At 39.5% G+C, this 27,111-nt stretch overlaps 2 protein-coding genes across 2 annotated transcripts in view; one reads left to right on the top strand and one right to left on the bottom strand.

The window, feature by feature from the left end:
* Positions 1–4,936: 4,936 nt before the first annotated feature.
* LOC117514938 (zona pellucida sperm-binding protein 4-like) lies at positions 4,937–11,229 on the bottom strand (the record flags this gene model as incomplete). Its single annotated transcript, XM_034175508.1, has 8 exons — positions 4,937–5,618; positions 5,697–5,772; positions 5,853–5,997; positions 6,151–6,343; positions 6,426–6,600; positions 10,052–10,189; positions 10,274–10,452; positions 11,007–11,229. Coding segments are annotated over 8 exons (1,227 nt in total), but the record flags the coding sequence as incomplete, so codon positions are not given.
* A 4,758-nt stretch (positions 11,230–15,987) lies between these two features.
* The window catches only part of LOC117514937 (low affinity vacuolar monovalent cation/H(+) antiporter-like), a 45,562-nt gene continuing 34,438 nt past the window's right edge, over positions 15,988–27,111 (top strand). Inside the window, exon 1 of the mRNA XM_034175507.1 lies at positions 15,988–16,182. Coding sequence (XP_034031398.1) covers positions 16,122–16,182 — 61 coding nt within the window. The 5' untranslated portion in view covers positions 15,988–16,121. The remainder of the gene's footprint in view (positions 16,183–27,111) is intronic.

The raw sequence follows: 27,111 nt of genomic DNA, 5'->3' as shown, positions 1-27,111 counted from the left end.
TTTGTTTTACTGTAAAGTATCATGCTCATTTTTCCTATATTGAACTAAATTGTCAAAACTTCATTTTTTTTAAATCACATGCACAATATTTAGAAGTGAATGAGAACTTCTGAATGTTTGACATTATTATACTTAAAGTGTGTAAAAGTTAAGAATAAAAAAATCTAGAATAAAATGATCGTGATTTATGTATTGAATGATCAAAAATGTTAATATACAAAATATTTTTGGAACATATCTACTCCTGTTGCCAGTTAATTTGTATATTTGTAGATTTTGTACTTTATGTATGTAAATGGAACCTTAAATTTGCTCTTTAAAGATTATCACAGAAAACACCATTGATTGTATTGAGTAATCAACGTAGAACTTATTTTTTTGTGTGTGTGGTTAAGATTTAAAGGACCATTTTGGCACATTTTATTGCACCATGTGACACCATCGTGTTTTTATGCAATTGAATTTGTGTGTATGTGTGTTTCTCAACCTTGGGTCCTCTACCAGAGGCCTGGGAGTTTGAGGGTTCAGCACAGTATTGTTGCTGTTTAAGTCCCTTTGGCATCTCCCTTGTCTCCCCCCACCCCCAGCTCACCACAATACATCTGAGGTGGACAGGTCTAGAAGAAAACCCAAATTGACATCTTCACGAGACAGTAAATTTGTTGAGATGTTCACCACTCACCAGTGCTGTGAACTGGAAGCTGTTGCAACACCACTGTAAGTGTTTATGGTTAAGCGAGTTGTACATCACCATGGACTGAGAAACTGCTGTCCAAGACAGACACCCTATTAGAACAGGACAGTGACTCCAAATACACACCAAATCTGCTCATAGATAAAGCAGACTAAAATTACACTTTTGGAATAAGCTTCCCAAAGTTGTGACCTCATTCCCATTGGAAAATATCTGGACTGTACTTAAAAGTTGGGTTTCTGCCAGGAAATCCAACAAATTTGTTTGAATTACTGATTCCGTGAATAAGAGTGGCCCCTTATCTGGGGTTTGAACCCAGAACCTTCTTCACTGAAATCAAGCATACTAACCACTTGGCCGCCACCCTTATTTTTACTCTGTAGGCATAATTTTGGCCTGGTGTCAATTTCATAAACCCCCAAATTATTTGAAAGATAGGTGCTAAATATTTGGATTTTCTGACAGTTAAGATGTACTTTATATAATCATTCTCTCCCAGGGGGTGAAAAACAGTTCAGAAACCCAGTATTGCCATGACATTCATTGACATAATGGGTATATGTAAAGGTCTGAGCAGAACTGTAGGTGTTTGGCAGCTTCCAAGGTCAGTTTGGTGAGAAACACTTTATCTGGGGTGGATGACAGTTTGGCAGGAACATAGTTATTGACAAATCTAACATTTGGGTCACAAAGACCTTTTTAAAGGACTGAGTACCTCAAAGTTCATCACAGAATATTTGTTTTTCAAGTGCACAGTGTACAGGACTTTTTCAGATTCTATATACCGGCGATTGCTCTTTACAAACAGTGTTTTTGTCTTTTTGAGGGGGCTGTATAAAAACCATGAAGCTCTGCTCATGCTTATTCTTACAGCCTTATACTCCAAAATAGAACAGATTGTTCAACTCCAAAATATGAGTGGAAAATATATATTCTGTCGTGACTTTGTGTTCTTTATTAAAAATTTCTCCTTATCCTAATTAATAAGGGATTTTTGATCAAGATCAAGTCATGTTAGAACAAAGTTGCATCATTTTTCATTTAACTTAGAATTTTAAGGTAGCTCGTTCACTCTCGTATGTTTGAGTTGAGTGATATGTTCGACTTTACAGTGTAAAGAATTGCCACAAATGTCAAACAATGTCTCAAACGCTTTTCTGACCATTTGGAGCATTAACTCATTCTGCAGCCACTTTTATCAAAAGTGACCTAAAATCACATTCACACTAGGGTTGGGATGGAAGACTAGTCCTCCCTATAGTCAGCTGCAAACCTGGCCTGCTTGTCAAGAGCAGATAACATAATGAAAAGAACAATGATTAAAGTTTCCATTCAACATACAGTTTATTCAATGCTGAAATTATGAAATGAATGATAAATATTGAGAAATAAAAATGCATATGAAAATAATTTTAATAATCTAAGTAATGTGTTTACTCTGGCTTGACTCCAGCTCCATGACTTCATGTGACTATTTTGCTTTTTAGATTAGTGTGTAAACTCCAGCAACAATAAAAAGAAGTCCTTTCAGCTGCTCCCTTGTTTTTTCTCTCAGGGTTGCAACAGCAGACCTGAGGTGGATCAGCATGTTAATTTGGCACAAATATTATGCCAGATGCCCTTCCTACTACAACTCCACATTACATGGAGAAATGTGGCAGGGGTGAACTAGAAACCTTATGCACTGAAACCAAGTGCACTAACCACCACCCCTGCTGAACTCCAGTAGGAGCAAATGTATGATTTTCAGGATAAATGTTATTCAAATAATTAGCTGACTTAAAGTTAGCAGATGTAAATTTAGTGGAAGTAAATTGGTCAGCTTGTTTTCAAAGTTAGGTATAAAGCTAATGCATGAACCAAAAAAATTAAAAACAGCTTTTCTACATAGCTGAACTTTTGAATCATGTGAGTTTAGAATTCTAGTGCTGTATCTGCCATGTCCCTGACTGCATTGCCTGGCTACTGTTTAGAATCATTTTGTTGCAAGATGCTGTGGGAGTATATAACTTATAGATGGTGATGTAACAAAAAATTGAGTTTACTTGTAATATATTGAATAATGAAGAAGCATTCAGTTGTTTTTACCAAAACTGGAGCACCTTCAACTTTTGACCCCTGTACAAACTGAAATTGACCTTTGTCACTTGATATTTTTCTTTTTCTTAATGTTTTTACCCCATAACTCCTTAACATTCCGTCATAGATAGTTCAAACTATACCTTTTTGGAATCTTTGTGATCAGACAAATAATGTGGTATAGTGTTCAATATGATTGAAGCATTTTTAAATTTTGACCCCTGCGTGATTCTTCAATTGACCCCAACCTGGCCGTCTATTGAAAATTCAAGTTGCCACTTGGTTTTTCCAAAAGAGTAATGTCTAAGGAGTATTTGTGCCGAATTTGGTGCTTGCATTACCATTTGAAGGATTGTACTATTAGTCGCCACAGCAGACCTACAGTATCGTTTCCATCTCACCCTGTCCGCCGTATCTTCCTCTGTCACGGCAACCATGCTCCTGTTGTGTGGAATGATCTCCCTGTATCAGTGAAACATTCAGATTCTGTAGAGACTTTCAAGTCCAGGCTTAAGATGTACTTATTTCCCCTTTCACATCGCTAGCATACTGGCATAGTATGTTACTATGCTTTTTACTCCTTTAAATTTATTTTATTAGGAAGTGGAGCGGGCCACTCAATTGTCTCGGTAACATGGCCCAAGGAGAGGGTCGCCCCTTTGAGTCTGCTTGAGGTTTCTTCCTCAAATCATCAGAGGGAGTTTTTTCCTTACCATTGTCGCTTGTGTGCTTGCTCTGAGGGTTAGTAAGGTTAGACCTTACTTGTGTGACACGCCTTGAGGCAACTTTGTTGTGATTTGGCACTATTTAAAAAAAAAAAAAAAAATTAAAAATGATCTTTCTGTGAAGTTCTGTGAAGTTTCATCCTATAAGTTCAAACAGCATTCGGCTGAATCTTAGCATGTAATACGGATCTGCACACTTCAAAATAAATTATGTAAACTGTCTGTGCTGCTACCGAATAACAAATTTCTCCCTTTCTTTTAGCTGCTCCCCTTTTGCTCGGTGTCACTACAGCAGATCCAATGTTGAGCTACAGGTTGATTTGTCAGACATTTTACAATAAGTGTTGTAAAATTGACCTTAATTATGTAACGCACATTGAGGCACTTTGTTATTTGGCTCTATATAAATGAAATTTAAAAAATCACCTTCACGGCAGGTTCTGTTTAGACAAGTCAGGAGATGGATGCATGAATATTTCCAAGTTGCTGAACATGCATTTGACTTGTTCATGTATCTATCCCTGATTTCTCCAAAGAGAATTGGTTGTAAAAAAAAAATGATTTCCTTTAAATTAATCAAAAAGTCCCTTTATGCTGTGCCTTTTTAAATCTGATCTGCCAGTAATGCTATCCAGGACTTTACAATTCAACAGCTTTGTTTTAATTTCATGATTTTCTTCCCCAAAAAGTACATTGTTGCAATGATGTTACACTACATTTAATAAGTACTCTATTTTACTGAAACATTTTAGCCTGGTAAACCAGACCCATTCACTTCTCAAATAAAACAGTCTGGCTGTGCCAGGCTAGGAACATTTACCTTGTACTACTTTTTTTTCCTTAAATTTATGGCATAATTCTCCAATGTCTTTTACATATGACATAATTTTTTATATATATATATATATATATATATATATATATATATATATAATTTTTTATTTTTTTTTACTTCACTGAATGTACCCAACAGTAGATTTTTACATTAAAGCCCTAATAAAATATTATATTCCCTTTGTGGTTTACTAAATTCCATGTGGACCAGCTTCAAAAGTAAAGTGCATTTTACTTACTTTCCATCCTTTACAATAATTACTTCACTTTGAAATTTCAAAGGGGTCTATATTTAGTGATAATATTAGCATAAATCCACATATGTTAAATTTAAAAATTAGTACTAGTAGTTGGGTATTTTTTTGTTACAATATTGCTACTTTTCCAAAAACTGCAACATGCACATTGAAGTTTGTGATGACATTGCCACACATCTCAAGAGGGATTGTCTGAATGAAAAAGACATCTTTGTTATTTTGGAAATTGTACAAATTAAAAAAAGCAGTAACATTTTATTGGCCCACCCTGTACATTCTACTACAGCATAAGATCGCATCAACCATATAAGGGACACTGGACAAAAACATATGATAAATTGCTTTACAGACATTTTTTTTATTATTTTGGCACTCATTTTCAAAACAAACATTCAGTACTCGTGTCATGGGACAAATGTAATGACAATATTTTTAACAGTGATCAAAATTACTAATAAAAACATCTGATACATGGGTATAATGTATAATTTAACACAAAAACCTAAAATAAAGTATTTTATGTAGTAACACCTTGTGGTGTTTAAATTGTGGTAAAGATGTGTTTTGGGTGTCCTAAAAATATTGATTATTCAAGCTGCAGCTGCAATTAATTGTGTCATTGTGTTCATTCTTTCCTGTCATGTATATCAATCAAGTACAAACAATTCTCAATATTTTGCATTGCATGAACATTTCATTATTAATTTACAACCTTAAAAAAAATTAGAAACATTTCTTGGGCAATGCATAAAATTATACATGTGTATTTACTAACAGTTTAATTTCCCTGAATATCAAATTTCTAAGAATTTTTGTATCCATTTCATGCATTTCTTAGTCTTTGAACTGGCATTACAGATACATGTTGTTCTCACTGTGCACAGCTAAAACCTGAATTATATTATGTGTTAATAATGATGCTAAACATTTTTTAACTTGACTCGCTGTTGGTGAATTTGATGCTCAGTGGCCCAGCAGAAACCACAGGCTTTTTGTCAGCCTTCTGTTTCACAGCCGTGACATCTCTCTCTAAATGAAGATAAACAAACAATCACATCTGTGTCGATGTTTCTAATCATATTTGCAGATTATGAATTCACCACTTACTTGTTCTTTGGCACATCGTCTCACAGGACACACCGGCACCTGGGACGCACACTTCTGTACTGCAGTGGATGAAAATCTATAGGCAGACAAGAGTGTTTATAGAGAGATGCAAAAATGATGCTGCAGCAAATTGTTACCAGGACATCAATTCATTACGTTTTCATTCAGATACATGTCATTTTCCTCCAGAAAGCTGAACGCTGCGAACATGAAACGCTTGTGGTGTGTTGGGAATTCCACACCGGAACTGACATGCACTGGAATTAATCTAGTTTTGTAGCTATCATACTTGTATGGACACCTGGAGGAAGAAAAAAACAGGTCAAAGCAATGGCACCACAGTGGAAGTAGAAATCAGTATGTGAATTGTTAATTTGACAAGCAAACCAACCTAACATCAATTTAAATTTTGAATCAATAATCAGGATACAATGGGAACTTGTGTCTTACTTACCCATCCACCAGAAGGTCCCACTGAGGCAGACTGTGAGGGTTGGAGCCACTGGTTGCCCAACAATGATCGAGTGTCAGGACAAGTTTGGGATCTGTTTTTCCCAAGATTCGAGCCTCCACGTACACAGGATCCCTCAAGAATTTCATAACAGGATAGTTTTCTTCCGTGTAGAAAGAACTGTAGGCTGCCTCTCCTGCGAGAGGACAGAAAAGTACAGGTCAGATGACAGCAGAAACATGACATCAAAGCAACATGAACAGACTGACATGGTGTACCTTCATCACAGCCTTTTATAAAGCACTGCCCATTGGCAAGCCTCAGGTCCACACGGAGAGGTCCGGCACCAGCAGCTGGTTCAACAGGGTCCTGTATTAAAACTGGGGCTACAATTACAGTTTGTACAGAGACGCCATGGTAGTGACACTGAAAGAGCAAGCTGGAAAAAAAGCACTAAGATTAGCTCACTTTGTACAGTAACTCACTCAATGTAACACTGACTGTTTCAATTATGACATTTTAAACTCCTTTTAAATGTATGCTGTTTGTACCACCTATACTTTTCTCATAACATTTTTATGTTAGCATCAGTAATGTGCAAAATGCTTTAACCATTTAATGTTCAGCTCAGCTCTTTGTTAAAGAATACTGATATCTACTATATTCTATACAAAAAATGTGAGGCAGTTAAAGGGTTATGCATGGCTTTCTTCAGTGTGTCAACAGAAAATCTAATTTGTAATATCCAAACATTCCCATCCATCCAGCCATCTATCTTCTACCGCTTAGTCCAATTAAGGGTTGCGGGGTACACCCAGGACAGGATGCCAGTCTGTCGCAGGGCCGCAAATAGACAAACAAACACAGACACACCCATACACACACCTATGGACAATTTTTTTTTTTTAAAGACTCCAATCCACCTAACCCGCATCTCTTTGGATGTGGGAGGAAACCCATGCACACACGGGGAGAACATGCAAACTCCACACAGAAAGGCCACAGGAATTGAACCCACGACCTTCTCGCTGTGAGGCAACAGTGCTAAGCCACTAAGCCACCGTGCTGCCCCAAACATTCCCATTCGTAGAGAAATCAAATGAAATAATTTTTTCTCTGTTTTATCATGCTTGTATCTGTTTTATCATGCTTCTTCAGTGCCTTAAAAAAAATGAAAGCTTGAAACACACACACACACAATAAAATTAAGACTTTTTCTATTTCACATAATATCTATATCAAAGATCAAGCGTGGTTACACATTTTACTTATTTACAGTGCATCCGGAAAGTACTCACAGCCCCTCACTTTTTTTTTTTTTTACATTTTATGTCATGTCACAGCCTTATTCCAAAATGGAATAAATAGTCTCCACCCCCCCCCCACCCCACAAACTTCTACTCACAACAACCCATAATTATAACACAATTTTTATTTTTTATTTTTGCAAATTTAATAAAAATGAAAAACTAAGAAATCACGTGTATGTAAGTATTCACACACTTTGCTCAATATTTTGTTGATCCACATTTGGTAGCAATTACAGCCTCAAGTCTTCGTGGATATGCTGCCACAAGCTTGGTGCACCTATCTTGGGCAGTTTTTGCTCATTCCTCTTTGCACCAACTCTCAAGCTCCATCAAGTTGGATGGGGAGTGTCGGTGCACAGCCATTTTCAGATCTCTCCAGAGATCAGACCAGAAAATTTTGTTTCTCATGGTCTGAGAGTCTTTCAGGTGCCTTTTGGCAAACTCCAGGTGGGCTGCCATGTGCCTTTTACTAAGGAGTGGCTTCCATCTGGCCACTCTACCATACAGGCCTGATTGGTGGATTGCTTCAGAGGTGATTGTCCTTCTTGAAGGTTCTCCTCTCTCCACAAAGGAATGCTGGACCTCTGACAGAGTGACCATTGGGTTCTTGGCAGTGATGCCGGTAACGCGTTACTCTAATCTGACCACTTTTTTTTAGTAACGAGTAATCTAACGCGTTAATCTTTCCAAATCAGTAATCAGATTAAAGTTACTTCTCCATGTCACTGTGCGTTACTATTATTTTTCATTGTGGGTCGACAGCAGCATTAAACTTGGTCTGTGGGCAGGAGGTCGGGGTTCGACTGAACTGCCCACTTTCAGCGAGCTGTGAGCTTTTCATCCATGGTTTTTCGCAGCAGCTCGACTCGTCCTCACCTCTTAAAGCGCGGTGATCAGCACACCTGCACTGAGCTTTACAAAGACATTTTTATACTTTTTTTCCTCCTTTATTTAGAGCTGAGCTGAGCCGCTCTGTATCTGCACGTTAAAACAGCTGATCCTCCGCGACGCGTCAACAACTAACACTATTTTCCGCTCAAATGCACCTAAACTCTCTTTCTGAGGACCACATGATGTGAAAACACAATAAAACTTTCTTACCTGTAAATCTGGTCCTGTTTTCTGCATAAATAAATGTTATCCATTCTTTGTGCTCAAACGCCAAAGTAGGGGCGAATCCAGATGGGATGGGGGCGTGGGGCAGGGATGTGCCCCCCTCACAACACCCCTAGATTAAAGGTCCAGTTTTGAAGCCTTTTTTTACTACAACTACTAATACTACTTAAAATAATATTAATTTCGACAAGTAAAATATTTAGAGAGAATTTAAATGTTAGAAAAATGCTAGAATGAATTTAATAGTTACATTTATAAACAATGTAGGTTCGAAATTGCAAGTTTTACTGTTACAGTGCTGTCAACAGTTAAATATGAGGTCAAGAAAGAGGTCTTTATTTTACTTTTTATAAAACAAGTATTTATTTTCATTGAAGTCAAGAAAGGGTGACTATAAAGTAAGTTTTGGCAAAACAGGTATCATTGTCATGTTGAGGTGGCAGAGGGTTGTTGTCGGCAGCTGGGAAAAGTAACTAAAAAAGTAACTAGTAATCTAACTTAGTTACTTTTACAATTGAGTAATCAGTAAAGTAACTAAGTTACTTTTTCAAGGAGTAATCAGTAATTGGATTACTTTTTCAAAGTAACTGTGGCAACACTGGTTCTTGGTTACCTCCCTGACTAAGGCCCTTCACCCCCGATCGCTCAGTTTAGATGGGTGGCCAGCTCTAGGAAGAGTCCTGGTGGATCTGAACCGCTTCCATTTATAGATGATGGAGGCCACTGTGTTCATTGGGACCTTCAAAGCAGCAGAAACGTTTCGGTACCCTTCCCCAGATTTGTGCCTTGAGACAATCCTGTCTACAATTCCTTTGACTTCATGCTTGGTTTGTGCTCTGACATACACTGTCAACTGTGGGACCTTATATGTAGACAGGTGTGTGTCTTTCCAAATCATGTCCAATCAACTGAATTTACCCCAGGTGGACTCCAATTAAACTGTAGAAACATCTCAAGGATGATCAGTGGAAACAGGATGCACCTGAGCTCAGCTTTGAGTTTCATGGCACATGTGATTTTCTTAGTTGTTTTTTTTTTTTTGTTTTTTTTAATAAATTTGCAAAAATTGCAAAAAGAAAAAAAAATCACATTGTCATTATGGGGTATGTCATTATGTGTGCAGAATTTTGAGTGGGAAAAATGAATTTCATCCACTTTTGAATAAGGCTGTAACGTAACAAAATGTAGAAAAAGTGAATCACTGTGAATACTTTCTGGATGCACTGTAAATTTATAAATATTAGATATTTAGCAGCCTTTCATCGTTGAATTTTTTTAGATACATTAAATTTACACACTATGCTATATTTTATAATATATGCAATACTATATTTTATTTGGAGTGTATTAGGTTTTTTTTTTTCACAGTCCCCTGAACACCCATGATTTTTCTTCTCTCTCATATTTGACATTGTCATTACTTAACTAATTGCATGGTCTAATTCTGTCATGGATGATTTTATAACTACAGCTTGAACCTTTAACCTGGTGCAAATTTTAAAGAGTATCACATACTCAAAAAAAGAGTCCCTAGAAATTACTCCAGAAGGCCCGACTTGCATGTCATATAAGGAGCGCATTCTGTTCTCATAGATTATACCGCTTACGTCGTCCTCCTGCAAGAACCACAAATAAATAAAATAATTTTAAAAAGAGCACACATGGATTGTTTTTTTTTAAGTAGTTAAAAAAGTTCTTACCATAATAATAGTGCCACACTCACAAACACCAAACTGGAAGATTACGAACTGTGAATTAGAAGCAACAGGAGTGCAGCCTTGATGCAACAGTGAGACAGACTCCAAGTTGATGTTTGGCAGAGTGGCGTCTCTGGATACGACGACGACAAACTGGCCATCGTTGATGCACTGGACAGTTACTGAGGGCACAAAAACAGGCACTGAGAGGTGCAACGATTTACTAATGCTGACTGCAGTTGTCACCAGTAAATAATAGTTAGTTCCTTTTAGCCTTTCAAATTTTTATTGAACAAACAAATGCAGAAGTAGGTACGTTACTTAAGTAACAAACAAACGTATGTCAAGCAGCAAGAAAGTGAAGTTCAATTATATGATAACATCAGGTTATCTTAGTTGAAATTCATGAAGAGTAGTTGTAGTCTTTGGCTTTTTGTAGCACTTATTCCAATGACAGCAGTTTATAAAGGTGGTACATAGTATTTTAAAATTCCCTGGACTCAACATTAAACCACTTCCCATTGATCAGAATGTGTCCAAATATCACAATTCTCTTGTTTCTCAATTAGAAACATAAGAAAACCCTTTCAATGAAAAAAGGAAACGTTTTATTTTTTCATTGTAAGGATCCCCCCACCACAAACTCTGTTTAATCAGCAAATTATAAGAATAAACAACTTTATTAGTACAATTTTGTGTTTGAAGAACAAGTATAGCCCTGTGGCAAACACCTTACCTGCTTTTCCGTAGTAGCACTTTTCACCAACGAAGCAGCAGTCAATGGCTGTACATTCATCACGAGAGATATAAGGACCCCCGCACGGGATTCTCGCACTTGGATCCACATCACAACTTGGAAATGGAGATTGCTTCACACCACCTGGGTAAGTGGGAGTCTTCTGCGGTGATTCCTGTTTCTTTACCTGCTGTGTCTGTGGAGTTCCTTGCTTCTGGTCTGATGGCAACGCTCGAGGTCCTAGACTTACAAGCCCTCCCAAAGAAGAAGCTTCTTGTTGGGAAAAATGAAACGATTGCTTGGCCTGTTGTGTAGAATACTGGGGTTGCTTTGTTAACTGAGTATATGTGGAAGAGTACTTTGAAGGAGTAGGTGATGGTGACCCTGGTAGTTGAGTCTTTTGAGGATTGTAATAATTCTTCTGTGATGTTTGTGGATAGGTCACCTGTGAATGAACTTGAGGATATGGATATGGATTTTGAGGATATGAGAAACCTTTCTGCGGAGTTGAGAGATGTTGAGGCGAATACTGCGGCAAAGAGAACTGTTGTGAAGAATAGTATTGCTGAGCCAGTTGAGTCTGTTGTGAAGCGTAAACTGAATGTGGAGGCTGACCTGGACTTGGCGGCTGACCCAGTCTTGGGGGCTGACCTGTACGTGAAGGTTGACCTGTTTGTGAAGGCTGATCTGGATGTGACGGTTGACCTGTTTGTGAAGGCTCACCCCTAAATGAAGGCTGACCTAGATATGAAGGATGAGTTGAAGGTCGAGCCTGACCTTGGTAAGTAGGCTTAACAAGATGACCAGCCTGACCCGTATGTGAAGGCTGATCCGTATATGAAGGCTGACCCGTATATGAAGGCTGACCCGTATATGAAGGCTGACCCGTATATGAAGGCTGACCCGTATATGAAGGCTGACCTGTATTTGAAGGCTGACCCGTTTGTGAAGGCTGACCTGTTTGTGAAGGCTGACCTGTATTTGAAGGCTGACCTGTGTATGAAGGCTGACCCGTATATGAAGGCTGACCCGTATATGAAGGCTGACCTGTTTGTGAAGGCTGACCTGTATTTGAAGGCTGACCTGTATATGAAGGCTGACCCGTATATGAAGGCTGACCCGTATATGAAGGCTGACCTGTATTTGAAGGCTGACCTGTGTATGAAGGCTGACCCGTATATGAAGGCTGACCCGTATGTGGAGGCTGACCTAGATAGGAAGGATGAGTTGAAGGTCGAGTCTGACCTGGATTTGGAGGCTGGCCTGGATTTGAACGTTGAACCGCTTTTTGAGCATCAGCTGGATATGAAGGCTGACTCAGATATGTTGTCTTGCCTGGATGTGAATGATAAGATGTATATGCAGACAGATCCAAATGTGAAGATTGTGGAGGATATATTTTAGGATATTGATGACCCTTTGAGGGCAGTTGTTGTTTCGTTCCAGTCCTTGTTGCCCGAAGATCTTGAGCTCCAGTACCAACCAAAGAACATAGCAGTCCTAGAGCCACCAAAAAGGTGGCATTCCAGTGATGTCCCATCCCTCTGAAAAGAACTTGAGCTGGACAATCCACAAGCCATCCAAGCATGCTGGCACTTTTATATACAGACTGGCGTAATCATTTGAAATCCCACCTCTGCATAACACTCCTGCCTTACTATAATTTCAACAGCCAGTTAAACAATGCAGTTGAATGATTGGACAGATCTCTTGGCTGCTTCACAAGGTCTGGGATGTGGGTGGGACAAGGAAAGAAAAATAATATCCTATCAGATCAGATGACTGTGGTGCACAACAGATTGACATGAAAGTATTGATTTACAAATTGGGTCAAAGAAACCTTTTCAAAAGATCTGTGTGACCTCATGTTTCATTTGACATGGAATGTTTATTTAGGTAGTGCCCAAGTGTTTTTTCCTGATTGGATTTAGTTTTCTCTTGATCAAAGGATTAGATTATTTAAAAGGTATGAACATGTCAGTTCTGCATTTAGAACTACTATTAAAGTGTTCACAATATGTCAAACATCCCCAATTATAAATTCACTTTATCTAGCTACATTTCTTACAAATCAAAATACTTAAAATATATATTTTAATAAACTTATTAATGAAGTATATAAAATCTCTCAGATAATGATAGTTAACTATCTTTGTGGGTTTGTTTAGTCATAGTATTTATGAAATGCGAGTTGAAAACTAGTTCCAGATTTTTTTTTTTTTTTTTTTAGATTATGTCTCTCACAGTGGACATGCACCTAAGATGAAAATTTCAGACCCCTCCATGATTTCTAAGTGGGAGAACTTGCAAAATCTCAGGGTGTTCAAGGGTGATTCTTTAACTACAGGCACTATTGGCCTTGTGAATGTAATTTCCACCACACCATTGCCAACAACAACAATTTGGCGCTATATAAATGTGCTCTGATGTCACTGTTTATCTCCATAGAAACTACCCAAACAATCTTTCATACAAACTGTTTAAAGGGACATTAGTGTTGTGGTGGAAATTACGGCAATAGTGTGGGACAACTACATTTTGTTTAAAAAAATCACAACAGTTGTATGACATTGAATACCCCAATTATGTTTTGATTATATATATATATATATATATATATATATATATATATATATATATATATATATATATATATATATATATATATATATATATATATATATATATGAATATATATATTGCCTTATATTGTAAGGCAAGGCCATACAATAATTACGTAAAAACCCCAATGGTTAAAGGAGATTTTTTTTAATGAAAGACGTGCGGGCGGATTCCAGCGTCGGCTCGCAGCCGCCGCGACGCTCCGACACAGGAAAAACACCTCCATTGGAAGCCTTAAGGACAAGTTGGAACATGTCCAGCTGTTAAACAATTTCTCATATACTCACTCCACTGAAAGCCATCAAAAGCCGCCTGGATTTTACAAATGGTTATCAACACGGAGGTGTTTTTCCTGTGCCGCCGCACCGCGCCGGCTGCGTCCCGACGCGTGGACCCATCCGCACGTCTTTCATTAAAAAAATCTCCTTTAACAGTGGAATATCCGGATAAAATGCTGAAACCGACTTCTTCTGAAACTTCTCTGTTCTCTCACGACGTCCTGGATCAATAGAGCCTGAAATGTGGAGGTTTTCAGCTTGAAACAGGCTGACGACGGCGCCTGGGAGTGCTGCACGACGTCTCGCTCCGTGGGAAGTCCTTAAAGCGACAGTATCACCTCAAAATCTCTCATCAGCCGTTAAAATTTTCACCGAAAACCATCTTAATTTTTCGAACCGTGTCCACTTCGATGTGTCTCACGGGTTTAGAAAAAATTTTGATCAAACAAAGCGCCAGTCTCTCAGCAACTTCTCACACAAAGGAATTCCAACGAGGGGCTGGACGACTCCTCCCACAAGGAGTGCTCACAGGCGAATGACGTCACCGACAGGCGTGGAAAAACTCACGCATGCGCACAAGGGTTCAAGCACGTCTGATGTAAAAACAGATGAATGAAATCCATATAGTTTTTGAAAAAAATAGAAAGGACCTATACTTTATGGACAGCCCTCGTATACAGGAAATGCTGTTGGTGCACAGGACAGAGGGTCTCCAGCACGAATACCACACCCATCTCTGGATGGAGCTGCCCTTAAACAGAGAGAAAAAAAACAGAATCAGGCAAAGACAAGAAATACAGTATACGTTGCCAGCATTAAACAACAAGAAAAACAGGAAATATTAAGGTGATCGCCGGCCACTAGCCCTAAGCTTCACTAAAAGACCCAGAATTTAGGTAAAACTGAAGCCGCAGCCTGCTCTGTTTCCTAATAAAATGAATTAAAAGAGTAAAAAGCATAGACCTATACTATGCCAGTATGCTAGCTATACAAAAGGGAAAATAAGTGCGTCTTAAGTCTGGACTTGAAAGTCTCCACAGAATCTGACTGCTTTATTGACGCAGGGAGATCATTCCACAGAACAAGGGCATGATAAGAGAAAGCTCTGTGACCCACAGACTTCTTATTCACAAATGTTTCCTGTAGTTCTTGATCAAGTTTGCACACACTGCAGCAGGGATTTTGGTCTATTCCTCCATACAGATCTTCTCCTGATCTTTCAGGTTTAGAGTTTCAGCTCCCTCCAGAGATTTTCTATTGAGTTCAGTTCTGGAGACTGGCTAGGCCACTCCAGGACCTTGAAATGCTTCTTACGGAACAGCCATGACCCATCTTCAATGCTCTTACTGATAGAAGGAGGTTGTTTGGCAAAATCTCCCAATAATTAACCCCATCCATCCAATCCAATCCCCATCCAATTTTATTCACTTTATACATGCTTCCCTTAGGCAGTATTATTAGAAAGCATTACTTAAATTTTCATTGTTACGCAGATGATACCCAGCTTTATCTATCCATGAAGCCAGAGGACACACACCAATTAGTTAAACTGCAGGAATGTCTTACAGACATAAAGACATGGATGACCTCTAATTTCCTGCTTTTAAATTCAGATAAAACTGAAGTTATTGTACTTGGCCCCACAAATCTTAGAAACATGGTGTCTAACCAGATCCTTACTCTGGATGGCATTACCCTGACCTCTAGTAATACTGTGAGAAATCTTGGAGTCATTTTTGATCAGGATATGTCCTTCAATGCTTAACTTTTAAATGATACATATATTATTTGTGCATTTTTCAGATACACATTTTAACCAGTTTTAGTATTATGAATTTTTCTTGTGTCCTACAACTGTTTACACGCTGTGTTACTAATTTTATGCACTAGTCTGAATGATTTTAGACAGGGCTACACCTCCTCAATATCACATAAACACTAGAAACAGCTAAACACACTACTATGCTAGATGACGTTAAAGTATTTCATGTGTTTTAAATTCCGTACATTTCTGTATTTTATTCACTTTTGTCGGATTGGTGGCAGTGTGGTAACTTCCCCTGGTTAGCTGAGCGCGAATACACAAGGAAGAAGAAAAAGAACCTCCCGTCGCCTACGTTTCCCACAATTCCTAGCGGCCATTCTTAATCAGTGCGTCCTCTTCAGGAAAGAGACGTTCGTTTGGTTGGTGACGGTCGTTCTTCTGCTGGTGGGGATGTCCGTTCCATCCACAGACACCGCCAGTCGGAGGAGAAGACCTCCTGAATACACGTCTGGTGAGCCGCTAGCATCCATATTCGTATGTTACTTATATGCTACAGGGGAAAAAAAAAATCGTGCTCAGCCGACTGATATTAACCGTTAACATTACCGACTCCCCCGCTTCCGGGGAAGAAGTGGCGCGCGGCGCTTTCAGTCACGTGCAGAAACTCATCAGCGACAACACATTTTATTTCATCTCATGTGTCCACTGTTAATATAATGAAGGCAAAGCCTTTGACCGAGCAGCGGTTTTCTCTATGGAAAAATATTGTTTGATTGAAATACTGTAAAAAAAATTGAATATTTAATTGGACAATATTATTTTAATAATTTGCTTCAGTGGTTGATAAGTTCATTAAGAAAGTGATGTTTACACAATAAAAGATATTTATTCTCCTGACTTATGTGGCACTGACAACTAGAGCTGGGTATCGATTCAAATTTCAAAAATCGATTCAATTCTGATTCTTAAAATTCAGAACTGATTATTGTGATTTGATTCGATCCAATATCGATTTGGGTTAGAGTTATTAAACCCGTTTTTGAGCTGTTACCTAATTGTCTAGTTATGCAATATATTAATACTAGTATTATACTGACATTTGACAACAAATTAATGAAGTATTGGTAGTTAATAATGATGGCTATAAGACTGATGGCACGGACCAATCCCCCTCTCAGAATGATAGAGTAGTATTTTTATTTTACAAACAGGCTGAATGGCAGCCAAAAGAGGGCGCCAGAGGTACCTGGTTCATGGCCCGCCCTGACATAGGTTCATTTCTACAGGCTTCCATGTTTTGGCCTGATAAAGATAAACTTTATTGATCTCACAGAGGAGAAATTCACATGTTACGTCAGCTCTTAAAAAACACACAAGGTGGGTGCAAGTAGAGGAAAATGTTCATCAAACAGCGTGTGCAAGGATAAGCAATAATAATAATAATAATACTTGCAACAGTACAAGACATAAGAAATGAGGTAGAAATAGAATATCTGTGTGTGTGTGTGTGTGTGTGTGTGTGTGTGTGTATATATATACATACATTTTTTCCATGCAAGGCATTTTTTCCATACATACATACATACACACCCACGTACATACTTATATATATATAAAAACATGACTGGGATTGAAAAAGAGATAGCAGCATCTTCTTTACAATATGTGAAATGGAGTTTAGGTGTGATAAGGTGACATTAGTGCAGGGATTTGTAAACGAGTTGTTATTGCACGTGATTTGTGGACATATTAATGCCTCGTTTCTTTTGGGTTTAAAGTAAGGCTGTAACAAAGATTTTAAAAAAAAGCTATGGCTTTACTTCACAAAATGTGGCCCTCAAAAGGCAGGCAACAGTTATAAATTAGTTAGAAATTTAAGTTATTTATATAGTTATAAATTTAAACATTTTTACGGGGCAAACGGTCCCAGCCTCCCCTCCAGTGCTGGCTGTGCGGCATGCAGCAGGAGAACTTCTCCCACAACCTGAAAGACTGAACAGCAGTCAGTCTTTTCCACCAGCACTTGCTGCATGGCTCAAAAGTTAGTCCACACCACAGAACCTTCGCACTCTCTCTCACAGAAAAGGCACATAAGAGGAAAGAACGGAAAAAAAACACCACTGTGTGAATTAAATGGCGGACTGTTCTTTTTTCTTGCCCGCACCAGTCAAGAGTCCAGGTCATCATGATTGACATCTTTAAATAGCTTCGATGTTGATGAATAAATTGTGGACCTGCTTCGAAATCACAACCCCTTGGTCCACAATCAATGCAGAGAAATGATCATTTTCACACCATCGGAAACTGCAGAATGGACCAACTGCAGCGTCATTTTTTCAGCAACACTGTTCCAACGTGTGTATATATACAGTGAGGAAAATAAGTATTTGAACACCCTGCGATTTTGCAAGTCCTCCCACTTAGAAATCATGGAGGGGTCTGAAATTTTCATCTTAGGTGCACGTCCACTGTGAGAGACATAATCTAAAAAAAAAAAAATCTGGAAATCACAATGTATGATTTTCTAATAATTTATTTGTATGTTACTGCTGCAAATAAGTATTTGAACACCTGTGAAAATCAATGGTAATATTTGGTACAGTAGCCTTTGTTTGCAGTTACAGAGGTCAAACGTTTCCTGTAGTTGTTCACCAGGTTTGCACACACTGCAGCAGGGATTTTGGTCCACTCCTCCATACAGATCTTCTCCAAATCTTTCAGGTTTGGAGTTTCAGCTCCCTCCAAAGATTTTCTATTGAGTTCAGGTCTGGAGACTGGCCAGGCCACTCCAGGACCTTGAAATGCTTCTTACGGAGCCCCTCCTTAGTTGCCCGGGCTGTGTGTTTGGGGACAGTGTCATGCTGGAAGACCCAGCCATGACCCATCTTCAGTGCTTTTACTGAGGGAAGGAGGTTGTTTGCCAAAATCTCGCAATACATGACCCCATCTATCCTCCCTTCAATACGGTGCAGTCGTCCTGTCCCCTTTGCAGAAGAGCACCCCCAGAGTATGACGTTTCCACCCCCATGCTTCACGGTTGGATGGTTTTCTTGGGGTTGTTCTCATCCTCTAAACATGGTAAGTGGAGTTGATTCCAAAAAGCTCTATTCTGGTCTCATCTGACCACATGACCTTCTCCCATGCCTCCTCTGGATCATCCAGATGGTCACTGGTGAACTTCAAATGGGCCTGGACATGTGCTGGCTTGAGCAGGGGGACCTTGCTGCCCTGCAGGATTTTAAACCTTGACAGCATCATGTGTTACTAATGTAATCTTTGTGACTGTGGTCCCAGCTCTCTTCAGGTCATTGACCAGGTCCTCCTGTGTAGTTCTGAGCTTTGTGAGAATCATCCTTACCCCACAATGTGAGATCTTGCATGGAATCCCAGACCGAGGGAGATTGACAGTCATCTTGTGTTTCTTCCACTTTCTAATAAATAATCATAACAGTTGTTGTCTTCTACCAAGCTGCTTGCCTGTTGTCCTGTAGTCCATCCCAGCCTTGTGCAGGTCTACAGTTTTGTCCCTGGTGTCCTTAGACAGTTCTTGGGTCTTGGCTATGGTGGACAGGTTGGAGTGTGATTGACTGAGTGTGTGAACCGGTGTCTTTTATACAGGTAACAAGTTCAAACAGGTGCATTTAATACAGGTAAAGAGTGCAGAATAAGAGGGCTTCTTAAAGAAAAATTTACAGAAAAATTAACAGGTCTGTGTGAGCTAGAATTCTTGCTGTTTGGTAGGTGTTCTAATACTTATTTGCAGCAGTAACATACAAATAAATTATTTAAAAAATCATACATTGTGATTTCCGGATTATTATTATTTTTTTGTAGATTATGTCTCACAGTGGACTTGCACCTAAGATGAAAATTTCAGACCCCTCCATGATTTCTAAGTGGGAGAACTTGCAAAATCGCAGGGTGTTCAAATACTTATTTTCCACACTGTATGTGTGTATATGTATACTCAACAAAAATATAAACGCAACACTTTTGATTTTGCTCCCATTTTGTATACTCAACAAAAATATAAACGCAACACTTTTGGTTTTGCTCCCATTTTGTATAAGATGAACTCAAAGATCTGAAACTTTTTCCACATACACAATATCACCATTTCCCTCAAATATTGTTCACAAACCAGTCTAAATCTGTGATAGTGAGCACTTCTCCTTTGCTGAGATAATCCATCCCACCTCACAGGTGTGCCATATCAAGATGCTGATTAGACACATGATTAGTGCACAGGTGTGCCTTAGACTGTCCACAATTAAAGGCCAGTCTGAAAGGTGCAGTTTTGTTTTATTGGGGGGGGATACCAGTCAGTATCTGGTGTGACCACCATTTGCCTCATGCAGTGCAACACATCTCCTTCGCATAGAGTTGATCAGGTTGTCAATTGTGGCCTGTGGAATGTTGGTCCACTCCTCTTCAATGGCTGTGCGAAGTTGCGATGATGAACTGGAGTCAGGTCGAGACCCCGATAAGGACGACGAGCATGCAGATGAGCTTCCCTGAGATGGTTTCTGACAGTTTGTGCAGATATTCTTTGGTTATGCAAACCGATTGTTCCAGCAGCTGTCTGAGTGGCTGGTCTCAGACGATCTTGGAGGTGAACATGCTGGATGTGGAGGTCCTGGGCTGGTGTGGTTACACGTGGTCTGCGGTTGTGAGGCTGGTTGGATGTACTGCCAAATTCTCTGAAATTACTTTGGAGACGGCTTATGGTAGAGACATGAACACTCAATACACGAGCAACAGCTCTGGTTGACATTCCTGCTGTCAGCATGCCAACTGCACGCTCCCTCAAATCTTGCGACATCTGTGGCATTGTGCTGTGTGATAAAACTGCACCTTTCAGAGTGGCTTTTTATTGTGGGCAGTCTAAGGCACACCTGTGCACTAATCATGGTGTCTAATCAGCATCTTGGTATGGCACACCTGTGAGGTGGGATGGATTATCTCAGCAAAGGAGAAGTGCTCACTATCACAGATTTAGACTGGTTTGTGAACAATATTTGAGGGAAATGGTGATATTGTGTATGTGGAAAAAGTTTTAGATCTTTGAGTTCATCTCATACAAAATTGGAGCAAAACCAAAAGTGTTGCATTTATATTTTCGTTGAGTGTATATATGTATATATGTATATATATATATATATATATATATATAATCGATCTGTGGGATTTAAAATGAGAATCGATTAAAAATCGGCGAATCGATCTTTTCAACCCAGCACTACTGACGTGTAATATGTATTAAATTGCAAAAATGTATTAAATTGCAAAATTAAACTTTCCCCACTTTCCTGTTACACTGAGACTTGTAAACAGTTTGTAGTTTCTAAACAGTTCCAGTGAAAACTATTAACTTTTCATTGTGAAAATGAGTAGGAAACCCCCCCGCCCCCGCTGCTCTCACCAACCAAATTGAGCGTTTTGGAAACACAAACCATTTGCCATACATAAATCATACATTTCTGAATGAATCAGCATCTACGGGACACAAAAGTAACTGGATTATATAATGAAAGATTCTGATGGGAGTTTTTTTTTTCCCTTTCAACTCAGAGCGGAGAGCGACGCTTCACTTTGTTGGTTGAAAACTGTTGTAATTTGCAAAAAAATAATTAAAGGAGAAGGGAGTATGGGCAACCTTTAACCAGGGATGCTAGAAGTCAGTCAGAGTTTGAGGGTACAGAGACAGCGAAAGAGAGTCTGGACTATATAATACAACTCCAATTCCAATGAAGTTGGGACGTTGTGTAAAATGTAAATAAAAACAGAATACAATGATTTGCAAATCCTCTTCAACCTATATTCAGTTGAATACACCACAAAGACAAGATATTTAATGTTCAAACTGATAAACCTTATTGTTTTTGTGCAAATATTTGCTCGTTTTGAAATGGATGCCTGTAACACATTTCAAAATAGTTGGGACAGTGGTATGTTTACCACTGTTACATCACCTTTCCTTCTAACAACACTCAATAAGTGTTTGGGAATTGAGGAGACTCACGATTGGGTATAAAAGCAGCATCCCCAAAAGTCTCAGCCGTTCACAAGCAAAGATGGGGTGAGGATCACCACTTTGTGAACAACTGCATGAAAAAATAGTCCAACAGTTTAAGAACAATGTTTCTCAATGTTCAATTGCAAAGAATTTAGGGATTCCATCATCTGCAGTCCATAATATAATCAGAAAATTCAGAGAATCTGGATAACTTTCTACACGTAAGCAGCAAGGCCGAAAACCAACACTGAATGCCCATGACCTTTGATCCCTCAGGCGGTCCTGCATTAGAAACCAACATCATTGTTTAAAGGATCTTACTGCGTGGGCTCAGAACACTTCAAAAACCATTGTCAGTTAACACAGTTCATTGCTACATCTACAAGTGCAAGTTAAAACTCTACCATGCAAAGCGAAAGCCATACATCAACAACATCCACAAACGCCGCCGCCTTCTCTGGGCCTGAGCTCATTTGAAATGGACAGATGCAAAGTGGAAAAGTGTGCTGTGGTCTGATGACTCCACATTTCAAATTATTTTTGGAAATCATGGACGTTGTGCCCTCCGGATAAAAGAGAAAAAATTGCTACTAGCGCAAAGTTCAAAAGCCAGGATCTGTGATGGTATGGGGGTGTGTTAGTGTCCATGGCATGGGCAGCTTACACATCTGTGATGGCACCATCAATGCTGAAAGGTACATTTAGGTTTTGGAGCAACACATGCTGCCATCCAAACGACCTTTTTCAGGGACGTCCCTACTTTTTTCAGTAAGACAATGCCAAGCCACATTCTGCACGTGTTACAGCAGCGTGGCTTGGTAGTAAAAGAGTGCAGGTACTAGACTGTCTTGCCTGCAGTCCAGATCATTGAAATGTGCCCATTGAAAATGTGGCACATTATGAAGAGCAAAATACGACAACAGAGACCCTGGACTGTTGAACAACTGAAGTCATAGATCAAGCAAGAATAGGAAAGAATTCCACCAACAACGCTTCAACAATTACTGTCCTCAGTTCTCAAACGCTTATTGAGTGTTGTTAGAAGGAAAGGTGATGTAACACAGTGGTAAACATACCACTGTCCCAACTTTTTTGAAACATGTTGCAGGCATCCATTTCAAAGTGAGCAAATATTTGCACAAAAAGAATAAAGTTTGAGTTTGAACATTAAATATCTTGTCTTTGTGGTGTATGCAATTGAATATAGGTTGAAGAGGATTTGCAAATCATTGTATTCTGTTTATATCCCCTGGGTCTTCCCCGGGGAGGAGGCTGGATTACATCTGTCGGCTGGTTTGGGAACGCCTTGGGGTTCCCCCGGAGGAGCTGGGGGAGGTGTGTGTGGATCGGGAGGTCTGGGCGGCTTTGCTTGAGCTTCTGCCACCGCGACCCGACTCCGGATAAAGCGGAAGAAAATGGATGGATGGATGGATGGATGTATTCTGTTTATATTTACATTTTACACAATATCCCAACTTCATTGGAATTGGGGTTGTATTATATAATGGCTGAGTGGATCCTTGTCATTTGATTGGTGCTTTGTAGGTAGGGATGGGTATTGATAAGATTTTATCGATGTCGATGCCATTATCAGTTCCGCTTATTGATCCGATTCCTTATCGATTCCATTGTTGTTACCTCTGAGTTTTCTGTGTACTAAAAGTAGACTTTACAGGTTTTCTATGTCAAGATTCAACATTTTAAATTGGTCACTGGATCGTTAATCTTTGGACATAAATAAAATCTGTAGTTTTTGTCAAAAGCATTTCCTTTCAGACATTTTGGCATGAATGTTTCTCCGTACCTCTGAGCTGAGTTCAGCTGGCTGCTGCACGTCAGCGCAGGACGTCTCGTTTTGGAAGGAATAAACATTTTGATCAATTGCATTTGGCATTACAACATTTGGAAAGAGGTGTCATTTGATTTAAATGGCGTTTCACTTTGAATTTATTAATTCCGACTGGACACTATCAGCAGAGAGCCGTGCAGAGTTTGGAGCTGTGTGAACAGAATGGAGGATGATTCGCATTTCTTTCTCGCAACAAGACAGAAGTCCCAGTTAGTCACTTTAATCCGCGCAAAAGTGACTCACGATTGACATATTCAGGGATGAAAATGGTAAAAAAAAAACAAAAAAAGCTGAAACCCAAATTTACCCCCCAACACCACCCACATGAAAATGTTTGAATTCTAGAATCTCTGAAATGCAGTCTGGGACTATTCCAGACAATAAACTGCAGTGAGTGCAGCATCCATTTGATGAGAGAGAGAGAAAAAAAAACAACTTTCCTTATTCAAATTCATTCCAGTTTATTCTGCCCTTACCAGGATGCAGCAGTTTTCTAGCTTGGCAGATAGTTCTGGAGAAAATTACTGAAGTAATTAACAAATTGAAAATATGGTTTGACTGAAAGTTTAATTGTCATTAAACTTAAATTAAACAGGGATGAAGTGGAGGTGTATGAGTCACTAGATGTTCACAGGAAACAGTTATTTATTGAATTTATTTATTGAATATTTTGACGCCCCCTGTCTCACAATCAGATTGTTTGAGATACGAGGAAGAAGATGGCGCCGGCATGCTTGGCACGCCGTCTTGTACTGGCGATAGTTGTATGTTTTTTAATCATACTGTGTTTGATGACAAGGTCCATTGACTCTCTGCTGAGCTATAACCGCTATGAGCTTTTGAAAATAAAATCTGCGGTGGATTCGGTGGAGGCATATCGTAATAGTGGAACTTATTTTTCCCCTCTGCTGGCTAATGTTCCTGTGTACCTGTCGCGCACCGGTATCTTACCTGTCAAACGAAAGAAGAGACGTTGAGGGAGGCGTGGGGGTACTCTTGTCAAGCTGAAGCTTTGGCTGACACATTCTGCAGATTTGTACAATATCCCCATTGAATATATGGACTGTTTTCGTCGTTTCACGTCGCGCCGCACCTTGAACTTTTCTGGAGCCTGGTTGGTTCCTGTGGTTCCTCCGCTTGATGTGGAGCCCTGGACGCTACGTACCACCAAGCCACATCGAGCTGAAGTCTCTCTAGGCATAAACCACGCCAACCTCCGAGGCCTTAGCCAGGTAGCTTCGGAGGCTAATACACAGATTATCAACTGTGCGCTAGTTAATGCGCGTTCTGTGATGAACAAGACTTTCATTTTGCAGGATTTCTTCTCCACACACTTTTTGGATGTATTGTTTGTGACTGAGACTTGGATCTCTGCGGGTGAGTCCTCAGCTTTTGTTGACCTGGTTCCTTCGAACTGCTCATTCATTAATGTTCCAAGAAGCAGTGGTCGGGGTGGTGGCATTACTGCTATTTTCAGAGACAGTTTGGCATATAAACGTATTGTGCCTGGATGTTTTTCATCATTTGAATTATGCTACTTTGAACTGGGACGCCGCAATCCTGTGTTGTGCGCACTTATTTATCGCCCACCCAAGCACAACAAAGATTTTTTAAAGGATTTCTCTGACTTGCTTGCAGCTGTTATTCCACAGTATGATCAATTCTTACTTCTGGGTGATTTTAATGTTCATGTTTGCTGTCCGTCCAAGCCTTTGGCTACTGAGTTTTTAGAATTGATTGATACCTTTAATTTTATGCAACATGTTACTGAAGCAACGCACATATTTGGTCATAGGTTGGACTTGCTTTTAACTAATGGTTTTGATGTCAGTAATGTTCAGCTTTTGGATGCAGTGTTCTCTGATCACCGTCCGGTGTTATTTAATTTTATTTTGGACAGCAGTAATAAACCGAGTGTTTCTGCATGCTATCGGCGGCAGCTGAGACCAATGAGACCAAACAATGTAGCTGTCACATGCCAAAATACAGAACAAATTGCATCTACTTTTCTTTTGGCATGCAATACCATTATGAACACTATTGCTCCACTCAAAGCTATGCACCCTAAACCCAGGCAGGAGCCCTGGTTGAATGAAACTGTGCGACAGGCCAGATGTGAGTGTAGGAGCGCAAATGGAAGAAAGATGGACTGACCGTCTCCTATCAAATTCTTAAAAAAAAAGTTGGAGAAAATTCCAAAATATGGTCAGGTCTGAAAAGGCAAAATACTTTTCCAATCTAATTTCTGATAACTGGGACAAACCTCGTGTGCTTTTTAAAACTATTGGATCTTTGTTAAACCCTGGCCAATCCACCACTTTGGAAGCAACTCAAGTTGTTTGTAATCGCTTTTTAAATTTCTTTTGTGATAAGGTCGCCAGTATTAGGGCTGGGATGACTGTCACTTCGGCCAGTTCAATCATGGCTCACGCCTGTTCTGCTGTGTTAGACCGGTTTGAACCTGTGTTATTTTCAGATTTATCAAATATTGTTAAAAATCTCAAACCTTCATTTTGTCCCTCAGACTGTATCCCCCCACGACTCTTTAAAGAGGTCTGGGGAACTATCGGCCCTGATGTTGTTGTTTTGGTGAACAGCAGCCTTATGTCAGGAAAAGTTCCTGCATTTTGTAAGCAGGCTGCAGTTGAGCCTCTTTTAAAGAAAGCAAGTCTTGATAACTCTGTTATCTCTAATTATAGGCCCATATCTAAGCTTCCTTTTATTTCAAAGATTTTGGAAAAAGCTGTTCTTGTACAACTACAAGAGTTTTTAGAAACGAATAACATTTTAGACAGTTTTCAGTCAGGTTATAAATTATTTCACGGCACGGAGTCTGCACTTTTAAAGGTTTTTAATGACCTGTTTTTAATCACTGATTCTGGTGATTCCGCCATTCTGGTGCTTTTAGACTTGACTGCTGCCTTCGACACAGTTGACCATGCAACTCTTTTATCTGTTCTTGAGAACTGTGTGGGTGTCAGGGGGACAGCCTTGGACTGGTTCCATTCTTACCTTACAGGCCGTTCATTTACTGTCAGGCTGGGGGAGTCCACCTCGTCTTCTGTTCCTCTGAACTGTGGAGTCCCCCAGGGTTCTATTCTTGGGCCTATTCTCTTCACCCTATACCTTCTCCCGTTAGGTCAGGTGTTTAGAAAACATGGCATATCTTATCATCTTTATGCAGATGATACTCAAATTTATTTGCCTATTAAGAAGAACTCTAGCAGCCCCCTGACACCCTTGCTTGTGTGCCTGGAAGACGTCAGTGCTTGGTTGGCTCAAAAATTAATAAATGAGAACAAAACAGAGGTGATGGTGTTTGGGCCCAGTGTTGGTTCCACAGTTCGATTAGACCTGGGCCCTCTCAGTCAACACATGAAGCCCACAGCCACCAACCTTGGCGTCATTATGGACTCTGATCTTAAACTGGACAGGCAGGTCAAGGCGGTTGTTAAATCTAGCTTTTATCAGCTTCGTCTTTTAACCAAAATTAAATCAATTTTATCCTTTTCTGACTTGGAGCGCGTCATGCATGCTTTTATTTCTTCACGCCTGGACTACTGCAATTCACTTTT

This window comes from Thalassophryne amazonica, chromosome 8 (assembly GCF_902500255.1).
Source record: "Thalassophryne amazonica chromosome 8, fThaAma1.1, whole genome shotgun sequence".
NCBI lineage: Eukaryota > Metazoa > Chordata > Actinopteri > Batrachoidiformes > Batrachoididae > Thalassophryne > Thalassophryne amazonica.
The sequence above is the reverse complement of the archived record's forward strand: the minus strand, read 5'-3'. Positions and strand labels throughout refer to the sequence as shown.